Raw genomic sequence first — 23,197 nt, 5'->3', positions numbered from 1 at the left:
AGTACTTTAAACATACACTTGAGATGTAAGTAAAATGATAGTAATACTATCTTTTCCCTAAAATATTATTCATCTTAAACAAAATTCATCTGCCTCTGAAAGAGAAGTAAAGATGAGGTACAAACCAGTGATTTCTATATGCTTGAAATCATTTCCCCCCAAATGGACAAAAAAAGTGAATTCAGTCCATGTAGTATCTAATACATGTTCGTTTTGCTTAAGGAACTATAATAATAGCTGGCTTCAAAGTCTGATAAGACTGTCCTTGGGGGTTGACGAGTTTTTAATCACTTGGTGATAGTAGAGGTGCAGATGATAAGCTGCCTCTTGGTGTTTGTTGCCAATGGGAATCAAATAAAGGAGGAAGAATGTTCACATTTTTTATGTTTCTTTTTATTTATTTTGGACGTTGGGGAGGAAAAGCAAGATAAGTGAAAATATGTCAAGAAAGGAAAAGGAGATATGCATATTTTTAATATAGAACTAATACTTACCAATATGAATAATGTTTAAAGAAGAAATAGCATCTATTAGGAAGGAAGTATACACAAATAACATCTATTAGGAAGAAAGTGTACATAACACAGTCTTTGAGGGTCAAAAGGGGTGAAAGATGAGACTTGGACAGATAGAAGGCAATAGCCAGATGTGGGAATTCTCTGCAAATAGGGGTGGACTGTGGTAGCAGGGGGTGTTTATAGAAAAAGACAGGAACAATGGGGAAGGCAAAGGAGCCAACAGGAGATTCAGTTGTCAAGGAGGAACCCAGCTTGTCAGAAGGAATGGCAAAGGGATGGGGATCCACAGAGAGAGGCTGCTGCCAAAGTAAAAACCACAGTTAGGTTGCCACGTAAGACTGTGTCACAAGGTTACACATACCCATGATGGAAGAATGGACTTTATTTATTGTGAAAGTTGTTCTTATCAATCAAACTTGAAAATACCAGGCCAATAAACCTATCTGGCCAGGTGCCTCAGCCAGTGAATGAGGTAACATATTGTGACTAAATCAAATGTAAATAAACATGCATGCACAAAAAAAATTTGGGAAGAAAGGGGCTCTGACTTGGCTCTTTACCAAGTGGTTCAGAGTATATTCAGTCATGTTAGAGCAAAGGTCAGAGTTGAAATTAAATCTTCAGTCACTCTTCTGAAGACATAGTGATGCCAAATTTAATTTAGGATATTCATTTAGGTGTTCTGTGTGCCAGAACTGGCTCATTTAGTGGGTTCTTGTGTGGTGTGGGTCTTTTTGCAGGATTTAACCTTAGTCTCTGAAAAACTGACCCCTGGTCTGCTGATACACCAAGCAATTTTAAATATATACCATTTATGTCAAAGGGGAAAAAAGATTCTGTTAATCTTTCCGCCTCATCATAGTTACTTAAAAAATATTTATTTCCATTTGACTTGCAATCTAAATAAAATGGATTTGACTCTGTAAGGCTTTCATTATCTTCATCTAAACAATTGCCACCAACACTCATCACAAGACTTTCCCCAAGATTGTGAAGTAGATTGACATAAAAAGTCCCTTACCATGCCAAAAATGAAGCACCGTGAAAGTGGAATAAACTAATAATGTATTATTATTAATACTAATAATATATTATTATAAGTCATAATAAACTAATAATATATTTTTCCCATGCAACTAAATGAAATATAATGAACCCTTTGTTCACCCTTAGTACAAAAGATTTAATCATTCGTCTTTGGTAAAAAATAAACACTTAGTTTTCTGAAAAGAGGATGTGTACACTACTTGATTAGTTTGAATATAGCCATTTGTGTTTATTTTATTAAACTTAATATGTAGATTTTTATTCAGTATCCTCTATGACCAAATATTGTGTGGAGTTTGTAGCTATACATTATTTGATACATGCATCTTATTTGCTCTAATTAATTAAGATTCTTTTCATTTTGTGGTACAAAGAACTAATTTGCAAATAGTAGATCCTTATGCTAGCACAGTTTATTATTATTACCTAAATTATATTCTGTCTTATAAATTACTTAACATAAAATCTGTTTATTATTTTTGCTTTAAAAAGCAAGAATTAGATTTGTTTTTTAGCATCACCAATCAAGGGAATTATCATGCTGCAGGCAAAAATTCTCTGCTTTAATAAATTTTCAAGATGGGTTACATGTGATTCTTCATTTATAAAAGGATCCACTTCCTCAAAATAAAACAGCCCTTTAATTACTGCATTCTTCATTTATGTTTATTATGTTTATTTTAAAAATCTATACATTTTATGAAAATCATTGGTTACCTTGTATATTAGTCAGATAGTTATGTGCCTCCTATATGTCTAACATTCTATTAGATGGAATGAATATACTATAGAGTATGTTCCATGTAGTGTGGAACAGAAGTGTGAAACATGTGCCTTTAATGCTTGTTACTATAACTAAAATTATACCTTGGTTTATGGGAAAGGCAGTTGAGCTGTGAATTCTAGTGCTCTTTCCACCACTTCCCAGATGTATAAGTCATTTGAGATCTCTGGATTTTTATTTCCTCATTCGTCAAATCAGTAGAATAGATTACTTGATCTTAAATGTCTCTCCCCAAATCCTGTAAATTATATGGGTTCATGTGCTGTTAAAACCAAAAGTAAATGCTTTTTCACAATTAAGAAACTGGAAAGAGCATCCTGGTTTGCTTGGGTTTTACTATCAAGTTCCAGAAATCAGACAAAAGAGACTGCTGTTTGGGTAGATGCAGTAGGAGGTTAGATGAAGAACTTTGAGCCTGGATTTTAAAGAATTTGCAGGTTTGGGTGTGTAAAGGAGTGTGGTATGAGCAAAGATAAGTGAGGAAAGTAGTGATGAGCTGGAACTCCTAAGGACACTAGTAGGAATTGAATATATTAGTCAGTAATGGAAAATAATTGGAATGTGAAGAACTTTAAAAATCAGATAAAGATGCCTGGATTTGATACAATGGGGAGTCGTTGTAGATTCTTGATTTAAGTAAGAAAATTGCTCTAGTTCACATGCATTATAGAATGCCAAAGGGCAAGATAGGTTACTGATAGGAATTTAGATATAAATGTTGTGTTTTTTTTTAAAGATTTATTTATTTATGCACACAAGAACGGAGGTACAGGCCAGAGGTGCAGGGGGTGGAGTGAGAGGATTCACCAGAGACAGAGTGGGGAGCAGAACAGGCAGACTGAGTGAAATACACTGCTGAAGAGAGCAGCGGGTGAGTCAGGAGCGGTCTGCTGCCCCATATGGGTAGCTCCCTGGCCGGGGATCGAACTCGTGCTGCAGAAGCTACGGATAGTTTCATAGGTTGCGTCTTAACCCCTTGTGCCACCAGGGAGGCCCAAGATATAAATGTTTGTATCTTGTTCTTAGATTGTGGATTGAGGATTAGTAATTTCAAGAAATCTTTGTTAATTAGGAAAATTTCAAACACAGAGAAAGTTGAAGAATACCAAATGCACCCATACATGCCCACCACCTAGATTCAGCAGTTGTTAATATTTTGCCATATTTATTTATTTGTATATACATATAATTTTTTTAACTTTTTATTTTAGGCTTATAGAAAAGCTGCAAGAATAGAAAAGAGAATCCCATAAACTCTTTATGCTAATTCTTTAGATATTATTATTTTACCCCATTTTGGGGTTAACATTTTACTGAATTTATTCTTCTCCATTTCCCTCTTCCTCCTTCCTCTCTCCCCTAATCATTGAAAGTAAATTGCAAGCATGATAGCTTTAAATTGCAAGCACGATAGCCTTTTATGATTGTATTAATTATATTTTAACTTTCATCAGCACTTTTGTGATATTATATCTGCCTGTTTTAGATTTTGTTTTTCTGTCATTTACTCCTAAATACTTTATTGTGTATTTTATTACATAATCACTGTACAGTTCTCAAAACTAGGAAATTTACATTGATGACATCACTATTATCAAATTCATAAATCTTATTCACATTTTGTTCATTGTTGAGACAATGTTCCTTATGACAAAACAAAGTCCTGAGTCATGTGTTGTAGTTGTCATATCTAGTCTCTTTTAACTTTGTATATTTTGACATTGACTTTTTAAAAAAATTTTTTTTTTGCATGCAAGAGCTGGGGTACAGGCTAGAGATGTTGGGGGTGAGAGGATTCACCAGAGACAGAGTGAAGAGAACAGGCAGACTGACAGAAATACACTGCTGAAGGGAGCAGTGGGCAAGACAGGAGAGGTCTGCTACGTCATATGGGTTACTCCCTGGCAGCCAGGGATTGAATTTGTGCTGCAGAGGCTGCGAATTGCGTCATAGTGCGGTGCTTAACACCTTGTGCCACCAGGGAGGCCCAACATTGACATTTTTGAGGATCACTGTTATTTTGTGAAATGTCTCTCTCAGTCTTGGATATATTTTATGTTCTTTGATTTGATTCAAGCTATGCAATTTTATCAGTACTAAATCATAAATAATATTGGGTATCATATCAGAAAGAACCTGATATTGAATTGCTCTATGATATTTATGTATATATCCTATTACTCCTCAAACTATTATCTACTCAGGGCCTCCCTGATGGCTCAGGCAGTTGAGCACAGCACTGTGAAGCTGTCCGCAGCCTCTGTAGCATGGGTTCAATCCCCCCTGGCAGCGGAGATGCCCACATGGCGAGGTAGACCTCTCCTGTCTCACCCGCTGCTCCCCTCAGCAGTGTATTTCATCAGTCTGCCTGTTCTGTTCTCCACTCCGTCTCTGGTGAATCCTCTCACCCTCTCACACATCTGGCCTGTACCCTGGTTCTTGTATAAATAAATAAATCTTAAAAAAAAAACTTTCATCTACTCAGTTTTAGCATCTACGGATGATTCTTGCCTGAAACAGTTATTCATTTCTTCTGTACTTACTAGCTGGCTTTCTACTATAAAGATTTTTTTTTTCCTTCGATCCCTCTCCCCTGCTTCCTCTTTCTGTATCACTGTGACTTCATTATTCTATTTAATGGATTATAATGTACCACTGTCATTATTTATTTTGATACTCAGTTAGTACAACGTTTGACCAATGGGAACCCCTGTGTCTTTTTGACATGACCCAATCAGTCTTTGAAACCTTTCTTACTTTCTGACACAGAAGATGTTCTGTGCTCATCTTGTATTTTCCTTGCTTTAGTCCTAAAGTTAGCCATTTCTCAAAAGTTTTAGGTCCTTTTAGTAGAGAATGGCCTTTAGAAACAAAGATCTCAGTATTTGGTATTTTCATTTATGCTTGGCCCACTCAGTGGACGGAGTTAAGATATAGATGTATCTATATAAATATACATATGTGTATATGTGTTTGTATATAATCTCATATCTATATTTATATTTTTCTATATATTCAAATCAGAGTTCATACTCTTAATTCATACCCTACGCTATAGGATTTATTCATTTTCCCTGTTTCCATAGCTATAATTCTCTTTTTTTAACAGGGAGAAACCTGGTTCCCTTTATCCACAATATATTTAATTCATCTGATCATTTTTAAAACACACAGAAAGTAATTTCAGAATTACCTACCAATGCTTCTGTGGAAAAGGAGTATATGTGTAGATTCCTCCCCACCCCCATCCCTGATTATCGAATTATTAACATGGAGCAGTAGTTCTCAACATGAGGCAGTTTTATCCCCCACATGACATTTAACAATATATGGAAATAATTTTGGTTGTTAAAATTCAGAGGGAGCACTACTGGCCTCTAGTGGATATAGACTAGAAAGCTACTAAATACAAGGTGGTCCCTAGAGTGAAGATTTATTCAGCTCAAAAGGTTGAAAGAATTGAGGTGAAAAAACTGCTCACACACAACTAGGAAAATAATCTAGCCAACGATTTTATCTAGCTATTTTTTTACTAAACCACCTGAAAATAAGAAGCATTAACTTCCCTCCTAAATATTCCTAAAAATAAGGTCATACCCTACATAAGGACCACTCTAGACATAGGCAGCTAGGACTCTTGCAGACTCCAGCATGTGGTGTTGAAAGAGAAGTTTTATAGTTGCTAAGATAGTACTTCTTTCTGCCACTGGAAATTCTCTCTCTACCTGCCCCATCAAGTGTCTTCCAGCAAGAGACTGAGGAAGAATTGGTAGTTAACTGGTATAAATGAACCATAGCCAAAATTGTTGACAGAGAAAAATAAGATATAATATATGAGTATGAAAATAAGTCTTTGTGACATCTAATACTTGCTGTGAAATTTTATTCTTAGCTATTTTTTTTTTTTTTTGAGGTGCTAGTATCTTCTGCCGAGAGACTCAGCAGGTCTTTTTTTTTTAGCTATTTTTTAATGGATTAAAGTTGTCCTGCCTGAAGCACTTGTAAACCAAAGTAGTGGTCAAACAGAATGCACTAGAAGAGTATGGTATACCTGATAATATATTTATTTCAAGCAGTGTTCAGGAGCAAAAGATTTCATCCATGCTGGATGTAATTTATTTTGATAAACCCTTTAGGTTACATCATTGAATAATTCGGCAAATATTTATTTGTTATGTGTATGGTGTTAAGCATACAGTGATAAGAAAGTGAGTATAGAAGGGCTTTCAACCTAGTTTTAATTTGGTATTCCACAACTAGGGAAATCATGCTATAATAGTCTTTTCTTGAGGAAAAGTTTGTTTCTGTTTTTCCATTTCCAGTTCAAGTTCCAAGTGAAAATTTCCTGACTTGTTACCAAGAAATTTTACAATTGATAAAAAATAGCATATGCCTGAATAGCATCATCACTGAATTTCAAATGTTACATAAACTTTGCAGAGTGAAACATATAATTTAGTATAAGTTAATATATTTATCTTATAATGCCATTGGCATGAAGTGTTATTATATATTTAACAGTACTTATACACTTTCCCCAGGGTGAAATGACTAAAACGCTTAATATAGTTTGCTTCTAAAATGTATTTAACTCATGTGTGCTATGTTGTTTAATTATGTATGTCTAAACATGAAAGAGATTACTAATCTTTGGTTGTAGAGATAAATTTGTCATACTAACTCTTGCTTTTAAAATAAACATTTTTGTCAGATGACTTGCAGGGTGCACAGTCAGAAGTTGAGGCAAAACAAGAAATTCAACATCTTCGCAAGGAATTGATTGAAGCCCAGGAGCTAGCTAGAGCAAGTAAACAAAAATGCTTTGAACTTCAAGGTGAGATCAAGATTATGTGATTCTTTAGGGGATGCAACATGAACACATGATATAACTGATGGCCCTAAATGTGGAGTTCAAAGGCATGATATCTGATTCAGATCCACAACTTTATTTGATATGTGAGATTGGGACATTCACTTAACCTCTCTGAATTTATATTTCAAATTAATAAAATGGGGAAATTTGCTCTACTTCACATTGTTGATGTGAAGATCAAGAAAGACTTGTACCAATGAAAGATCTTAATAATTACATTGTAAGTACAATAGAAGGAAAAAAAAACATATTAAAAATAGCTACTCAGTGTAAGATAAGGGAAATTTTTATGTCCCATGTTTTATTGTGTGTTCACCAGTAAATATAAAAATCAGACAAGTTTAAGGTATAGAACCTTCTAACATCTCAGCCACTTTATTTTCAAGTTGCTCACTTATCTGTAGTGTTATATAGGCTAGTGGAATCTGTGCTATTCCTAGATCTTACATTTCCATATCAGTCACAGTAACTACCTGGTTATAGTCAGTTAACACCTTAGAAAGTTTTAGAATTAAGAGAAAGTAAATTGCCTGTGGACCTAATGTTCTTTAAAATAGATTTCTTTAAAATCTTCCTCTTGTTGACCAAGAGGAAGATTCATTTTGCAGGGGAGACAGACAGACTAGAACTTCCTGTACTTTCTTACTTTTCTTTTCTTGAAGAAATTAGAATTGGTATTCACTTAGCTTGAACCTTTTAGAGCACCCAGGTTAATGTATTTAATTATGATTTTAAAATTTAGCAAATAACAGTTACTTATTCAGTATTTGCTATGTGCTTGGTAGTAAAACATGAGCATATTAAAGCCTGTTTTTTAAATATTTAAGCTCAAAATGCTGATTAACAACTACCTAGAATGCTTCTCACTTGAAGACTAGCACATTATCTTGTTACAAGTTCTAGAAAACTCCACTACTAAATTAAATAGATTTATTACATACTACTGTTTTTTGCTCCTAAAATCTTTAACTCCTAATACTGATAATACTGACTAATTTTTGTTTCCTTCAATTAGTTTAAGAGAGAATTTCTTAGAAATTTCCAGCTAATCAATTTTTAATACTTTCATTAACTCACAAAATTAGATATACCCTATTTTACTTTCAGCTCTTTTGGAAGAAGAAAGAAAAGCCTATCGAAATCAAGTTGAGGAATCCACTAAACAAATACAGGTTCTTCAAGGTATGAACACTGTTATTGTTTGTTTTTATTTTTTTTAAGATTTATTTATTTATGCATACAAGAACTAGGGTACAGGCCACAGGTTCGGGGATGGGAGTGTTGAGAGGATTCACCAGAGACAGTAGGAAACAGAACAGGCAGACTGACTGAAATATACTGCTGAGGGGAGCAATGGGCGAGACAAGAGAGGTTTGCCAGGCGCCACCTCCCTAGCCAGGGATCCAACTTATGCTGCAGTGGCTGCCAATAGCTTCATAGTGCTGCAACTTAACCCTTTGCACCACTAGGGAGACCCCCATTATTGTTGGTTTTTAGATATCTAAACGGAATGAAAAGTGGGAGTGCAGATAGTTCCCATGTTTTATGGTATCTCGGGCTATAATTGGTCTCTTGATGAGCTTTTAACATACAAGTCACAATTACCCAGTGGACCCTTGGAATGGGAAGAGCAGGGGTGAAGGTAGGAATTTTGTGCCACTTTCTGGGTTATATAGTGAATTACTACCGCTATTCTTCATATAGGAAATCAATTTAAGTTCTTCTGTGTATCAGAGCTTGTTTGGTGGCATATTTATTTTCTTTTAGTCAGTTTGTATTGATTTACCATTTGTTTGGTATATATTTCAGGAGTATAATTTCACACCTTGTTATGTATTTTTGTTTAACTCACCCACCACAGAAGTTCTAGTGCCATTATACTTTCACGTTGACCTTTGCTCTACCCTTTGCTCTGACTCTTTTTCCCCTTCTCCTCTGTTAACCACTGTATTTATCAGTCTAAAGAGTTATTTTTGTTGTATTCTGTGGTGGCATTGTTTCTAATGATCATCACACACTTGCATTGCCAATAGAAATTATGTACCACATGGAATAGAGTAATAGTCTCTTCATTGCCTTCATTGGTAAAGGCTGCTCTTCATACCCACCATTTTGCTATTTCTTTGTGTGGACTATCAAAGGGTCACTACTGTAATGACCTGAAAGATCAAGGGTTTTCTTTGAACCAGAGCTCCTGGTAATATGAGACTATGATTGTGAGATACCCTCAAAGAGATCTTTATTTCCCATGCCACTGTAAAATTCCTAAAGCAGAATTAACTTGCCTTTCTTGTCAAGAAGGAACCAATGTTATTTTAAAATTTTACTTTGAGAGATAGAGAGAAAAGTTAAAAGACAATCACAGTTTAGAAGAAATGGGGTATTATTGCACCAGACCTATGATACTTGCTTTAAAATATTCTAGAGAGAGAAAAAAAAACCTTTGGGGTGTTCTCTATTTTGGTATGGAACACTTGAGTTATTTAAAAAGTTAATTTTACTATGGTCAAATTAAAATTTCTGGGGTAAGTTGTATGTGTATTTTAAATTGAAAACTCTTTAAATTCTTACTTGAGTTTAATGTCATTATCCATTGGTTTATATAAATCTGATTTGAATGTATATTTCCATCTTGTACTGTGTATAGGTAATTTTCTCTAAAGGTTTTGTGACATAGTGCTGCCTTTTGTCTTAAATTGTGCTTACCTAAGCATCACTGAGTGCCCCCTAGTGCCAGCATTTGCATTGTAGGACTTTATCCACAAGTTCATGGTCATCTTATCTCTGTCCATTGTATCTTTTCAAATTTTGAAGATGTTACCTCTCAGTGCTGCCTGCAAATTTAAAAGACCTAATAATTTCTTTAATATATGGGGCAACTGCCCCCTCTCTCAGACCTAAATCTTTTAAACTATTTTTCTTTTCTATATATGGAATGTTTTCTACTTATAATTTTCTTGTATTATAGTAACTAGACTAGTTTTCTAGCTCTGAACCAAGTATGGTTCTGTATGAATTGTTTTTAGTTTGATTCATGAGTCTCCAAAACCAAATCTTTAAAACAAACCTCTTTGATTAAGCAATTTTCATTAATTTTATCAATTCATTAACTCATTCATTAATTCAGCCATTAATTGATTGTTTGTTTTGCTAGTATTGAGGATAGAGCCCACAGGAGTGAGATATGGAGTCTAGTGGAAAAGTAAATGTATAATGCTATGTCCAATAAGGCAGAGTAAAGTGCTAGAAAATGATAGAGGGATTTTTTTTTAGAGATTTATTTTTATTTATTTATGCATACAAGAACTGAAATGTAGGCCAAATGTGTGGGAGGTGGGAGGGCGATGGTGAGAGGATTCACCAGAGACAGAGTGGGGAACAGAACAGGCAGATATACTGAAATATACTGCTGAGGGGAGCAGTGGGCAAGACTGGAGAGGTCTGCTGAGCCATGAGGGTCAGATGCCTGGCCAGGGATTAAACTCATGCTGCAGTAGCTGGCGATAGCTTGATAGCCTTGAGACTTTAACCCCTGTGCCACCAGGGAGGCCCCTGAGGGATGTTTTTAAATAAGTCATCAGAGAAGTCACCTTTAAGGAATTGACATTTGAACAGCAATTTGCATCAAAACCAGAGGTTTTTCTAGCACTTGCCATTTGACCAAGCACTTCTATGTCTTGGAATTACCCTGAGAAAAAAATCAGGATTGCATTATAGCAGTATTGTTTCTAGTAATTAAAAACTGAGCAACCTAAAATGTCTAAAATAAAGGCTTACTCCAAAGTAGTTATAATGTGACTATTTTTATTATTTAAAGATGTTCAGCAGCAGCAGCAGAATAGAGAGCACTATATATACATATATATATATTATAATCCCTCTGTATTTTTTATATGTATATAAATGCATAGAAAAAAATCTAGATGAATTAAGTACCAAATGTTAGGAACAGTTTTCTCTGTGTGGGGGAAATACAGATCACTTTGGTTTTCTTCTTTGTATGTAGTTTGGCATTCTCTGCATTAAACATGGATTGTTTGTACAATTTAATCAAAAGCAACAAATGCTCTGATAACCTGGGCAGTGCCAGAACTATAATCCCATATGAGTTATTCTTTTATTCCTAATTGCTACGGACTAAGACAATGATGGATAAATATGCTTTTATTAGCCCAACTGCAGAGATTACACGTCGATATGGAGAATCTCCGGGAGGAGAAGGACAGTGAAATCACAAGCACTCGAAATGAATTGCTTAGTGCCCGAGATGAAATTTTGCTCCTTCATCAAGCAGCAGAAAAGGCTGCCTCTGAGAGGGATATTGACATTACTTCTTTACAAGAAGAGCTTAAGAAGGTGCGAGCAGAGCTTGAGCGGTGGCGGAAAGCAGCCTCAGAATATGAGAAAGAAATCACAAGTCTGCAAAACAGTTTTCAGCTTCGGTGTCAACAATGTGAGGACCAGCAGAGAGAAGAAGCAACAAGGCTACAAAGTGAGTAAATGTATTTTACATAAAGCATTTAACTCTTGACAATGATAATTTTGTAATTTGCACAAATTCAGGCTATTTCTCTCTGTGTGATAGCGATTGGTTATGTAAAATACTGTTTTTATATTGGAGGTTATAAACATTCTTCAACCCTGTAAGTTCTACAAAAAATTAAAATGTTTTTACTATTTTTTTCTTTTATATAAACACTTAAAAATTATTTGTCTTATGAAAATGAATGGGCAAAAGTACTACTCAACTTCAAGGAAATGAGACTTCCCTGAGATACAGATGCAAAGAAAGAGGAATCATAGAATGGCCATGTAAACTCTACATGTGTTTAAGGGGGGTAAAATATGCTGTTCTCTGAAATATTTTCCTTTTTCCTCTGATTGACTGTGGGAATTATGTTTCTGTATTAATGAGTGTGTTTTGGGACTATCTTAGGTGAACTGGAGAAGTTGAGAAAGGAATGGAATGTATTGGAAACTGAATGCCGTGCTCTTAAAAAGGAAAATGTTTTGCTATCATCAGAACTGCAGCGTCAAGAAAAAGAATTGCACAAGTATGCAAGAACTCTTTTAGCTTCAAAATATTTATCTTAAATTTTCATCTAAATCAAATTGAATTTGATATTTGAATATCTTTCTGGAGGAAAATGTTCATCCAGATTCTGTTTAGCTATTTGGCTGGTTAGCCACACTAAGTGAATATTTCAACATTTTATTTCTGACACTGCCATCATCCTGCATGGCCTTTCTTTTTGGTTTCCTTATGGCATGCACACTCATTGAATCCTGTTTCCCCACCGAAAAAAAAAAAAAAAAAAACCCTGAGCAAACAACCACGATCTACAATTAATGGTTGAAGTTGCCCTATAAACTGAATGATAATCAAATTTCAAATACAAGTGTGTTTTTCTTTCATACCAGTGATCCCTTCCATTAATAAGGGTGATCAGGAGATGACTATAATGAAGGATTTATACTACTGAAAGGTATAAATTCAAATTACAAATTTCAAACAGGATTATAGAAAGAGTAATGATGTAGACACTCAAGTCTTGGATTTTAGTGAATCCATTTAGTTTAGTATTCTATCAATGAGAAATACTGTTTGATTGCCAGGATTATTTTAAAATTATTATTATTTTGGAATTACTGATATTTTAAAGATTCAGACTTCATTCCTCATATTTGAGGTGTGATTAACTAGAATCTGTCAAGATTGTTAATTGCTATTTTTTAATTGCTTCAAATTTTAAGTGTTGAAAAGCAAGCCTACAAACTCTTAATGAGTTAGAAGTATGTTCTCCAGAAGGGTGAAATATATTAAATCATTGGTCAGGTTCTATGCCTAAAGACATATAACCTATTGAAGACAAATTACATCTGTTTCCTAAAATTTTCTTGTTCTGTATTTTTGTAAATTTATTTGGTAAGCCTCCCCATCATTTAAGTAGTAAGTATTTAAAAGCAAGTATTCCTTCGCAGGGTCTTATATGCCATTTAGTTCCTAGGTATATTGGCCTGACTAATAGTTCATCCCTTTTGTTTGACAGTGGAGGGCACTGAGACTCTCCTTGTATTATTTTATGTTGGTCGAACATGGTGCCTGACAAAGATCTTAAAACTGACAAGGAAATTCTTATGCAGGGAATGAAATTGCACCAGTTAAGTGATTTGTTAACATTCCACACTAAATATTGGCAGAACTGTAATCCTGAACACGGTCTCCTGTTTCTTTGTCCCATGCTCTCCCCCCAATTTGGCATATCTTCTAACTTGATTTGATTTGTCTTTATTTAACAATGACTTTTGATTTCTCCCATCCTATTACGTTCTTATAAAAAAAAATAATTGAAACATGCACTTTTTCTTGTAGGAGACGAACATTGAATCATTTTATTATATAACTAATATGTGATAAAATATAAAGATAGTCACCATCTACTTCAGATTTTAAAATTTTAACCTTAGTATGTAACAGCTGATTACCTGAAAATGGCCTCAATTTTAAACTCACATTTTTTGACATTTTAATGTTTTTTACTTATTGAAAATATCTTACACTCTTTTTCTATAATTTCCTTTCTTCCTCTGAAACCCACCTCATCCCTCCTAATGAAGTATAAGAAATTGGACTTTCTGCTATGTTTAGCTTCTACATGAATAACTACCTGTCAAAATTTATGTTGCAGTTCTCAGAAGCAGAGTTTAGAGCTTACCAGTGATCTCAGCATCCTTCAGATAACCAGGAAAGAACTTGAGAGTCAAGTGGGATCCTTGAAAGAACAGCATCTTCGGGATTCAGCAGACTTAAAAACTCTTCTCAGTAAGGCTGAAAACCAAGCAAAGGATGTACAGAAAGAGGTAAAGCGAAAAGACATTATGAGCCCAATTATGCTTGGGCTTAAAGCCAAAAGCAAATCAGATATTCATGCTAGTTAGAAGTAAAGGGAAGTAGAAGTCACACTACCTGTCACAGAGTTGATATTGGAGCATCTCTGGTGATTTCTAGCTGTGCATCAATATCCATGCAGAGAGAATTCATCAGTAGGGTTTAATTTCAAAGATATGAACATACAAAATTACATTAAAATTTCCTTTCTACCAGTTAGTTAAGAAGCCCTTTGTACCAGATCGTGTAATTTATTGTTTATCTTTCAAAGACAGTAACATATTTAACTTAGAATACTTTTGGAAAGCAAACTGGGGTCACACTACAATGCTATTTAAACCCCTCAGGTGAAACTGGCCTGAAACAGTTAACTTATAATTTACCTCTTAGCCAGCTAGTCAAACATATATTCTGTGGCCTTTTACTTTCTTCCTTCTCCCTTCGCAAATGTGCATGCTCACCTTTCATGTCATTTTGCTTAAAATGGCATGGGTGTCTTTTTAAAAAAGTGTCATTGGATGTGATATTAAAAATGGTGAGGGTTGACTTTAGAGTGGGAACCCCACCAGCCTTTTCCTGCACAAACCTTTGACATTAACTAGAGGGCAGTAAGACTTCTGATCAGTTTTACTGTCCTTTTGCTGCTCCCTACATTGACTCCTAGAAAACTAGGGGAAAAAGAAGGCTGATGCTGATTGATTTACCGGTCAAGGACCACCGCAGTTGTAGATTCTTTTAAATGAAAGATTCATTTTAAAATGGGAGGACGTTGAAGACAACTCTGTCTTTAATAATGAATTTTCCCAAAATTGTTTTCAAAAGATCTGTTTAATCAATACAGTTTTTCTTTGCACTTTTCTTTCCTTGTAGTATCCTGAACTTAGAAATGATTGTTGTTCTTCTATCTTCATGTTTGTTTCTAAAGGAAAAAAAAACTGTAATATTATTTATTTATGTGTGGGCATACTGCTTTTGTAATATGTTCGTTTTTACCTTCTTGCTAAGGATGTGTGTTTTGAAAGAAATCTAATTTTATTTAGTTGGAACACAAATTTTGTGCCAAAGTAAATATCCTAGTACTTAATACTGTAAGCACTTTGTGTCCTTCCAGTCCATATGCCGTAATTCTTTCAAAATCTGGGAAGAATGCTGTGGTTGGGAGATGATTCTGTTGTATGTTACTATGAATGCATTAGCAGTTTTGTTGCGTTACTTATTTGTCTGTTTTTGGTCACTGAGAAATCAGTGCGAAATGCTTTAACTGTTTCCACAAATGGCAGTGGCATGTTGTCACAGCATCTAAACTGTTCATAGCTTTTGGATTGCATTAAATGCAGCACATTTAAAAATATGTCTGATCTTGTCAGTATGTTTCTTTTCTATTTTCTTGTTCAGTGTTTTTCATGTGAAATGATGTGTAATCATCACACTCCTTTGTAATGTAAACTTCTCTTTCCGTTTGTCCTGATGTCGAGTCTATACTATATATATACTTTAGAGACTATATTATTCTATAACTAAAATATTCTTTAAGGAGGTTCTTATATCTGTGTGATCCACTGAAAATTAATTATAACTTTTTATTAATGCACTTCCCTTTCAACATTGCTCCTTTGTTCTCCTTTCTCTCATAGAATCATGCTTAATGTGCACAGTATCGTGATGGTGTATCTTCAGCTCTGTAACAGGCTGAAATATTAGAAACTAAGCAAACCCATATTTTTATGAAGGACCAGAGGTTTTGGTAATATGAACTGAGCTCATTTCTTACCTCCAAGTTAGAATGTAAAATGGAGTAAAAACAATATCCAAGCAAGGTGTGAAAAAGTTCATGAGAAAAGTAAATTATAACCCTCAGTATTAAGGAAAAAACAATGGTATATATCATCTTTATATCTGACTTTACAAAGTATCTATGTATTTTAATTTAATAGAAATACCTGCCATTTAAGAATTCATGAGACATTGAGCACACAAATACATTCTGCAAAGACTGACTCAGGAAAGCTGTTTAAAGCTTTTTTTTTTCCAGCTGGCCCTGGAGCCAGAGTTCTTCCCTCCCCACTCACATACAAAATGTAAACAGCAGGATCTTTCCAACTGAGCTGCCTTCCTGTCATTCTGCTTCACAACTGTTGGAATGGAGAAATGATCAAGTGTTTTGGTATATAGAGCAGGGCAGTTGTAAGAATGGTGGAAAGTAAGAGAATTTTGGTCAGCAAAGCACATTCCAGTTATTCTTTAGGAATCAAATCATTGAGAATTGATTATGTCCTAAGGTGCAGAGAACAATCTAAGTCATTGAATTTGCCTTCGTAGCCTGGTGGTAACCTTCTGCCTTCTGGAAGAAAGTCCACAGACTGTCATAAAGGTCATGAATCTTACTCTTTAGTTCCTTCTCTGGAAACTAACCAGATTTATTCTGGGAACACTGTTAGGTAACAGGGAATTCCTTTCATTTTCCCTCCCTCTGTGTACCCACATCATTTTTCCTAGCTTCTGACCTCCTTACTGACCCTGATACTCCACCTTCACCTCTTCTGTCTAATGTTTTTATACATTTGCATTCATCTTAATATCTATCTATCTTTTGGAGTAAATAAACAAAGTCCTAATAAATCACTCCAAGGTATTTATATTATTCAGAAGCACTGAAGGTGTGTTATAAAGGTATGCTTTATTGAGGAATTTCTTGACTGTAGACAGAAAGGAACTGAAGGCTTCCACCCTCATGGGCTTTATTTATGGAAGAGATGGAACTTTTCTGGCATGCCAGATCTATTGTTTATTTATTTTACACTCAGTCTTTGTCTTTCTTACCTCCTAAAGCATTCAGAGATGGCAGAAAGGGGCAGCGGAAGCCACAGCCAGAAGCAAAACAGTCTCTGCTCTTTGAGTGGGTGCCCAGCTTGCATGTAAGCTGCAACAGTTAGAAGTGTAACCAGTCTATAATCCCACTTTCCAGGGCACTTCAGTAGGAGCAAACCACACAATGTTTTGCATTAGCCTCACCTGTGCTGGTAATAGCTGGTCCATCAGAACTGTTTTCTGACTATTTTCCAGAGCAGGAAGTGGTACGTTACTATGGAAAATTATCAGAAACAAATTTTAAAAAGTTATTTTTAAAAGTTACTTTTAATTGATGCTTGTAGGTTATAATTGGAGACGTGGAAATGTCCCAGTCATAGTGTTTGGTGCCTTAAATACATTTATTTGCTTCATTGCCTGGAAAATTTACTTATCCTGAACACGGTAATGTTCTGGACACAGTGATGCAGGGTGAAGGAAGGCCAACTGGGAGTAGGTATTTTTTACTTCAAGTCTAAAAAATGACCTGTATGACTTTGCTCACTGTGTGACTTTGTAAACTGACATCCTAACCTTGCTGTTTAATTAGGCTATGGGGTTTTTCTTACTTGTTTTTCTTTTGCTCACCCTGAAATTTTACTTTCCTCCCCTAACTCAGTGGAACAAGTGACCCTTTATATTAGAAAACTATGACAAAAGGTGACTTTACCTTTACAATCCAGAGCCAAAAACTTCCCACATAGAATCAAGTTAACATTAAAGACTTACTATTAGTGCAAATAATTCTTATCCTCCTTAGAACAAAAAGACTTGACTTTGCTATTACAGGTGACTAAGCCTGACTAGAACCATAACCTCATACCCATTTTAAGTTGAGTCTGCACACTCTTTTTTCTTTGCCTTTAGTATGAAAAGACACAGACTGTACTCTCAGAGCTGAAGTTGAAGTTTGAAATGACTGAGCAGGAAAAACAATCAATCACAGATGAGCTCAAACAATGTAAAGACAACCTGAAGCTGCTCCGAGAGAAAGGAAATAATGTAAGTCTTTGCAAACTTGGCTTAGCTTTGATTGAGAGGCAGGTGAAAACCTTGAAATTCAGAGGACTTTATTACTGATATAAGAAAGTAAGGCCCATAGCACATATGAACTACACTTATGATATTCCCAATGGAATCATTGTGCCCCTTTAACCTGTACCCTAGGAGAGCTAGGGTATCATCTGGCTTTTGTTTTTCCCTAGCACTATACCACTAGGGACATGTCTAAGAAAGAGTATAGTACCTGTTGACTCCTCAGACTTTGGTTGTATCAAAAAATGGGAGACTTAATTATGAGTTTTGCTTTATAGTTATATAGTAATAATGTTTTCATCTCACTAAGGCACATTCCTTAAAACCATAGTGGGTTTTTGTTTTTGTTTTTGTTTTTGTTTTTTTTTTTTTTTTGGATCCTGTAACTATTGGGAAGTATTTGGTGAGTTACTATAGAGGGGTGTGTATGTGTGAGTGTGTGTGTGTACGAGAACGAGAAGGGGAAACTGGAACATTTTGGTATATATTGACTTTAATAATATTTGTTTTTCATTTGCTAGAAAGGCAGATGGTCTTTTTAAAGATGTACTAAATAAATGTTGTGTTGTATGTTTTGGTGATCATTGCCTTTGTGGGCCCTAACTGATGGATGTTCAGTGTGGTTGGTTGTGCTCTGACTTATTTCAAACCCCTGTCATGGCTTGGATACTGCAGTGGGCATGAACCACACACTTCTATGGGGGAAGGCACTCTGCTTCACTTGCAATCACAACTACAAAGGAGTAATGTTGCATGGCCATCCAACTACACAGTTGCATACTGAATGCTCATGAATTGTGTCCAACTGTCCATTGCTAAAGAAAAATCTTAGTTTTTATAAGATAAAGACGTGTTACTTGGGTCGAAACCCTTTTCAAAGTTGGTGAATTGGATGCAGAGGCTTTATGCTAAACAAAAAATGGATTGCATTTATTTTGAAAGTATACATTATGGAACTCTTCTGAAATCAGATCATAATGGTTTGGTTACTTCTCTTTTTTGTGTTAATCTGTATCCCTCTGATTATGGAATTTCAGCCTACTTGCTACTAAATTAATCTGTGAAGACATCTAGCATAATCAGAATGGATCCTTCTATACTACTCAAAATCATTTCAAAAGTAACCTTGCTATTATTACTTGTAGTTGTTCAAATCACTTATCATAAGGGTGAATTTCCTTTTTTATGATATTGAACTTATGGTACCAAAATATTACTTTGTATTAACTCTCATTTAGTAATTTCCTTCCAATTTTTAAAAATTAATTACATTCCGGTAACTTAACTGAAATCCCTGAGATTTCCCTGTCTCTATATAACAAATGTTTATCATATATGGTGTCAGATCTCTTGCCTGGTTTAGGCAGCACATATCACAGAGCATTTATTTTTTTGAACTTGAAAACAGTACCATCTCAGGCAAGAGTTCTCATTGAAAAAAAAGTTTTGATGGAGGGATAAAATAAACTTTAGTCATTTCTAAACATTATTCATTAAATAATGGATTCCAAATATGGAAAAAAAAATGTACTGTCAAGCAGAGTATCAGTTGGTGAGGTGCTGCCATTGCTCTGCTACATTTCATTCGTGTGTCAGGGACACCCACATTCCCATTCGCTCTAGTTGGTCCTGTTAAACTGGTAGCTTGCCAATTTACACACCACAGTCCATCATTCAGGATTGTGTTAGATGTCTTTAAAATGTTTAAATCAGTGTAAAACCTGAGTGCTATTACTTCTATTACCTCAGTCTTCTCCTCCTCCCTCCTAGCTTCCTGGGGTCTAAATCATCTTATTTGATTTTTTTATAGCTTAAAATGATTTTAATATCCCTTCCCTTCTTTAGCCTTCCATATTACAACCCGTCCCAGCCGTATTCATCGGCCTATTCCTGGCTTTCCTGTTTTGGTGTTTCGGTCCATTGTGGTAGAGAAAGGTACAAGCACTACTGTTGAGTCGTTGTCTGTTTGTCCCCGTCACCTGTTTGTGCCACATTTGTAATATAGTGCATGGCAAAACCACACAGGTATTGTGTTACCTGAAGCAAACCCTTCATTTAGTATGCCATGTGTGTCATATGAATGAACTGAACAGTCAACTAATCACGTAACATTTTGTCTTGTTTCCTTTGTAGAAATGCTAACCATGAATTAATTCCAACCTAACTTCTTGTTAATTTACTACCTTAACTGAGTTTTTGTCTCTAGCAAACTGGAGTAAACTCTGAATTGCCGCAATATTAGTACCCCCTTTCCAATTATATGTTTAATTAGATTTGAATGAGAAATGAAGAGTTTGCCTCTGAAGTTTTCAGCCAGCTTTCTTCCTCCTCCTCCCTTCCCTCTTCTTTTCCATAGCTTAGAATTTCTTTGTTTCAACTTTTGCCTGTTTACACTATGGCTATAAAAAGGAAAAAGGATGAGATTATCATAATGGACCATTGACTCACAATCTTAACCCCAATGAGGTACTCAGTTACAAGAGTATAAACGTATACCACATCTTTCTGAACTCTCACCTGCAACATCAGAATATTTCTTTAAAAGTCAACTTTCTCAGTAAGACTCTCAGAACATCAGTGAAAATGAAGCTATCACCCATAGCAAGCTGATATTATAAAACCCTCGGAAAGTGAACTGGAAACAGCCCATCCATGCATGCTTCCAACAGGCATGCATGTCAGTAGAGCATATGAGATGATCACATGGTGTAATTACACGGGACATGGTCATTAGCAAAAATATCAGACAGCCAGGATTCTTGTAGTAACACTTTCCTATCTTGATTCCCATCTGTCTTCTGTGGTTTGAAAATAGGGGATCAAAGCTTTGACCATTTTCTATCACCTTACCTACCAGCCCCTTGTATAAAACTACGCCAACATGTGAATCTGTTTTTCATCAAGAAATAAACATTTTAGGCAGAAACATACTCCAGACATCTATATACATCAGTCAGTTATAATATATGATACCAGAGCAAATAAGGCAGGCTAAGCCCAGAGGGTTTCTTCGAAGTCACTACTCGGTTTCAACTGTAACAAAACCAAAAACTGCCCAAGACTCTCCTAAGCTGTATTAGGCTCCAACACAATGGTCTGCTAAAAGAATTCCTGCTCTTATGGCTCTCCTCCCACCTGCACTCCCTCACCTTCTTTTCTTTTCTTTTTAAATTATATTTTTATGCAAGGATAAGAATTTTCGAATATTCTGTTAAGTATTCAGGACTCTCTGGAACCAAGGGGTTAATAGGTATGAAAAGAGAAGGGAGAATGTGATATTGACTCTTGGTTTCTTTCCACACAGAAACCCTGGCCCTGGATGCCCATGTTGGCTGCCCTGGTTGCAGTGACAGCCATCGTGCTGTATGTGCCAGGTCTGGCCAGAGCTTCTCCATGAGAGCGTTTCTTGAGTCCGTACACCGTCCTCCCTCTAGAAGCTGGCATCACACTCATGCTGGGGACAAACAACCATTTTCTTCCTTTTTACCTCTTAAAACAGCAGAAGTGCAAGAATACAGCTATAGGGTCATTGCTTTAAATTATATAAAATGTATCTGTCTATAAAGAAGATATAAAATTGTGACTTTATTCAACTGTAAGCAATAATTTGCTTGCAATTTTTCATGTAATTTTTAAATTAGTATGTTGAGAATCTGAACATTATGGTGGCCTAAAGTAGGCTTCTTGGTACACCAAATTATTTATAACATTAAATTTGTGGGTATTTTACTCTGAATTCTAATGGCCAGATAATTCATTTTTCTGATTCGATAACTGCCCAAACCAAACAACCGATACCCGGGAAGAGAGGCCCTGTGTGCTCAGTGCCTATCAGTTTGAAATATATACACATATATATATTTTTTTTACATATTTACGCCATTTTTACTTGTTATAAAACCACTGAGCTATTGGGAACAAGACTTAGAGACAACTATTTGTGTGGATTTTTTTTTTTTTTTAAAGAAGAAATACGCTTGAAAAATATTCTGTTCTAGTGATAATTTGGGGAATATGTGCACGCTTGTTCAGCCTTAATGTGACTTGACAATATGGAGGACACCAACTTTGAAACTTTCCATGAGAGTGTGTCTTTTCTCAAGCAAACTGAAGTATTTCTGGGAGCAAAAACATAGTAATTATACAGTTTCAGTACAGTAAACCAAACTGTTGAGTCAATTGGAATGTAATTTATTAAACCTCATGTATTTAAAGAGATATTTTCTTTAAAAGCCAAGTTACTTTCTCATATACAGCATTTTAGAAAGCATGATTTTTTTTCTATCATCTCTTCCTCCAAGCATGTTTAATTGAAGAAAGAATTAATATCTCTTTAGATAAGCTTTTACTGACTTAATTTGGTTATGATATTTCAAAGCTAATTCATGTTTGAGACGAGCTGTTGTTACCTACCAACAGATTTCTTGGTTTGGTATGCAAATGGTTATTTTATTTTTATTGTTGTTAATTGGGACATTCTGTTAATGAGAAGCACTATTCCCAAGATAAATAGTGTTCCATGCACAATGAAGCACCTAAACACTGCTTGATGTTATAAATTTACAACACAGAAGTGAAAGTTTAGCTATGGGTTTGTGCAGCACCACGGTTATGTCAATAAAGTTTATTTAGGTCATAGAATATCCTAAAGTATCATATAGTTAAAATTTTTCAGTCAATGGAGACTAGGAGGGAATGTCAATGAATTGGCTTTAATGTTCTGTGGCAATTCACAGGCCTAGCCAAATATTGAAATAGAAGCTTAGGATATAATTTGCCTTGTGATGTTTGCCAGTCATTGTTTCTACTTTAAAGGTTATGTTTTAAGCTATTTGGGATTTGTTATTGGGAGGATCACTAGATTTATGGAGGAATTAGTCACAAATGACTTGTAGAAAATACTGTCATATATAGTTCATTTCATCATTTTCTGTTGCAGGAAGCCACTCCACCACAGAATGCTAATATGCCAGTGGTACCCAGTACCTCTTGTATATAGGTTATTGCAAATATTGTTCTGAAATGCTTAACTTCAGAATTACATTTTTTAAAGTAAATAATTGTTTTAAATCTATTTTGTAAAGATATAAAGTACAATAGAATTTCTGGAGTACAGATTAAACTATTTGCACTAACACACGTGATGTGCATGATTTAATAAAATAATTTTACTCTCCCTATGCATTTTTGAGTTGGATATCATT

General features: G+C 35.2%; 1 protein-coding gene across 25 annotated transcripts in view; it reads left to right on the top strand.

Moving 5' to 3' along the window:
* Positions 1-21,390, top strand: part of SLMAP (sarcolemma associated protein) — a gene marked incomplete at both ends in the record, with an annotated part of 125,697 nt that extends 104,307 nt beyond the window's left edge. For 9 of the 25 annotated variants that reach the window (XM_084247357.1, XM_084247353.1, XM_084247352.1 and 6 more), the window contains 7 exons: positions 7,061-7,183; positions 8,330-8,404; positions 11,394-11,714; positions 12,159-12,276; positions 13,912-14,083; positions 17,826-17,960; positions 21,298-21,390. In XM_084247357.1, the coding sequence (XP_084103483.1) occupies positions 7,061-7,183; positions 8,330-8,404; positions 11,394-11,714; positions 12,159-12,276; positions 13,912-14,083; positions 17,826-17,960; positions 21,298-21,390 (1,037 nt within the window). Of the gene's footprint in view, positions 1-7,060; positions 7,184-8,329; positions 8,405-11,393; positions 11,715-12,158; positions 12,277-13,911; positions 14,084-17,825; positions 17,961-19,838; positions 19,923-21,297 lie in introns of those variants that run through there. The other 16 variants (XM_084247358.1, XM_084247355.1, XM_084247351.1 and 13 more) reach the window with 4 other exon arrangements.
* Between the last annotated feature and the right edge of the window lie 1,807 nt (positions 21,391-23,197).

Source organism: Talpa europaea (genome assembly GCF_964194135.1).
Source record: "Talpa europaea genome assembly, chromosome: 11".
Taxonomy (NCBI): domain Eukaryota; kingdom Metazoa; phylum Chordata; class Mammalia; order Eulipotyphla; family Talpidae; genus Talpa; species Talpa europaea.
This window is presented reverse-complemented; position numbering and strand designations above follow the sequence as displayed.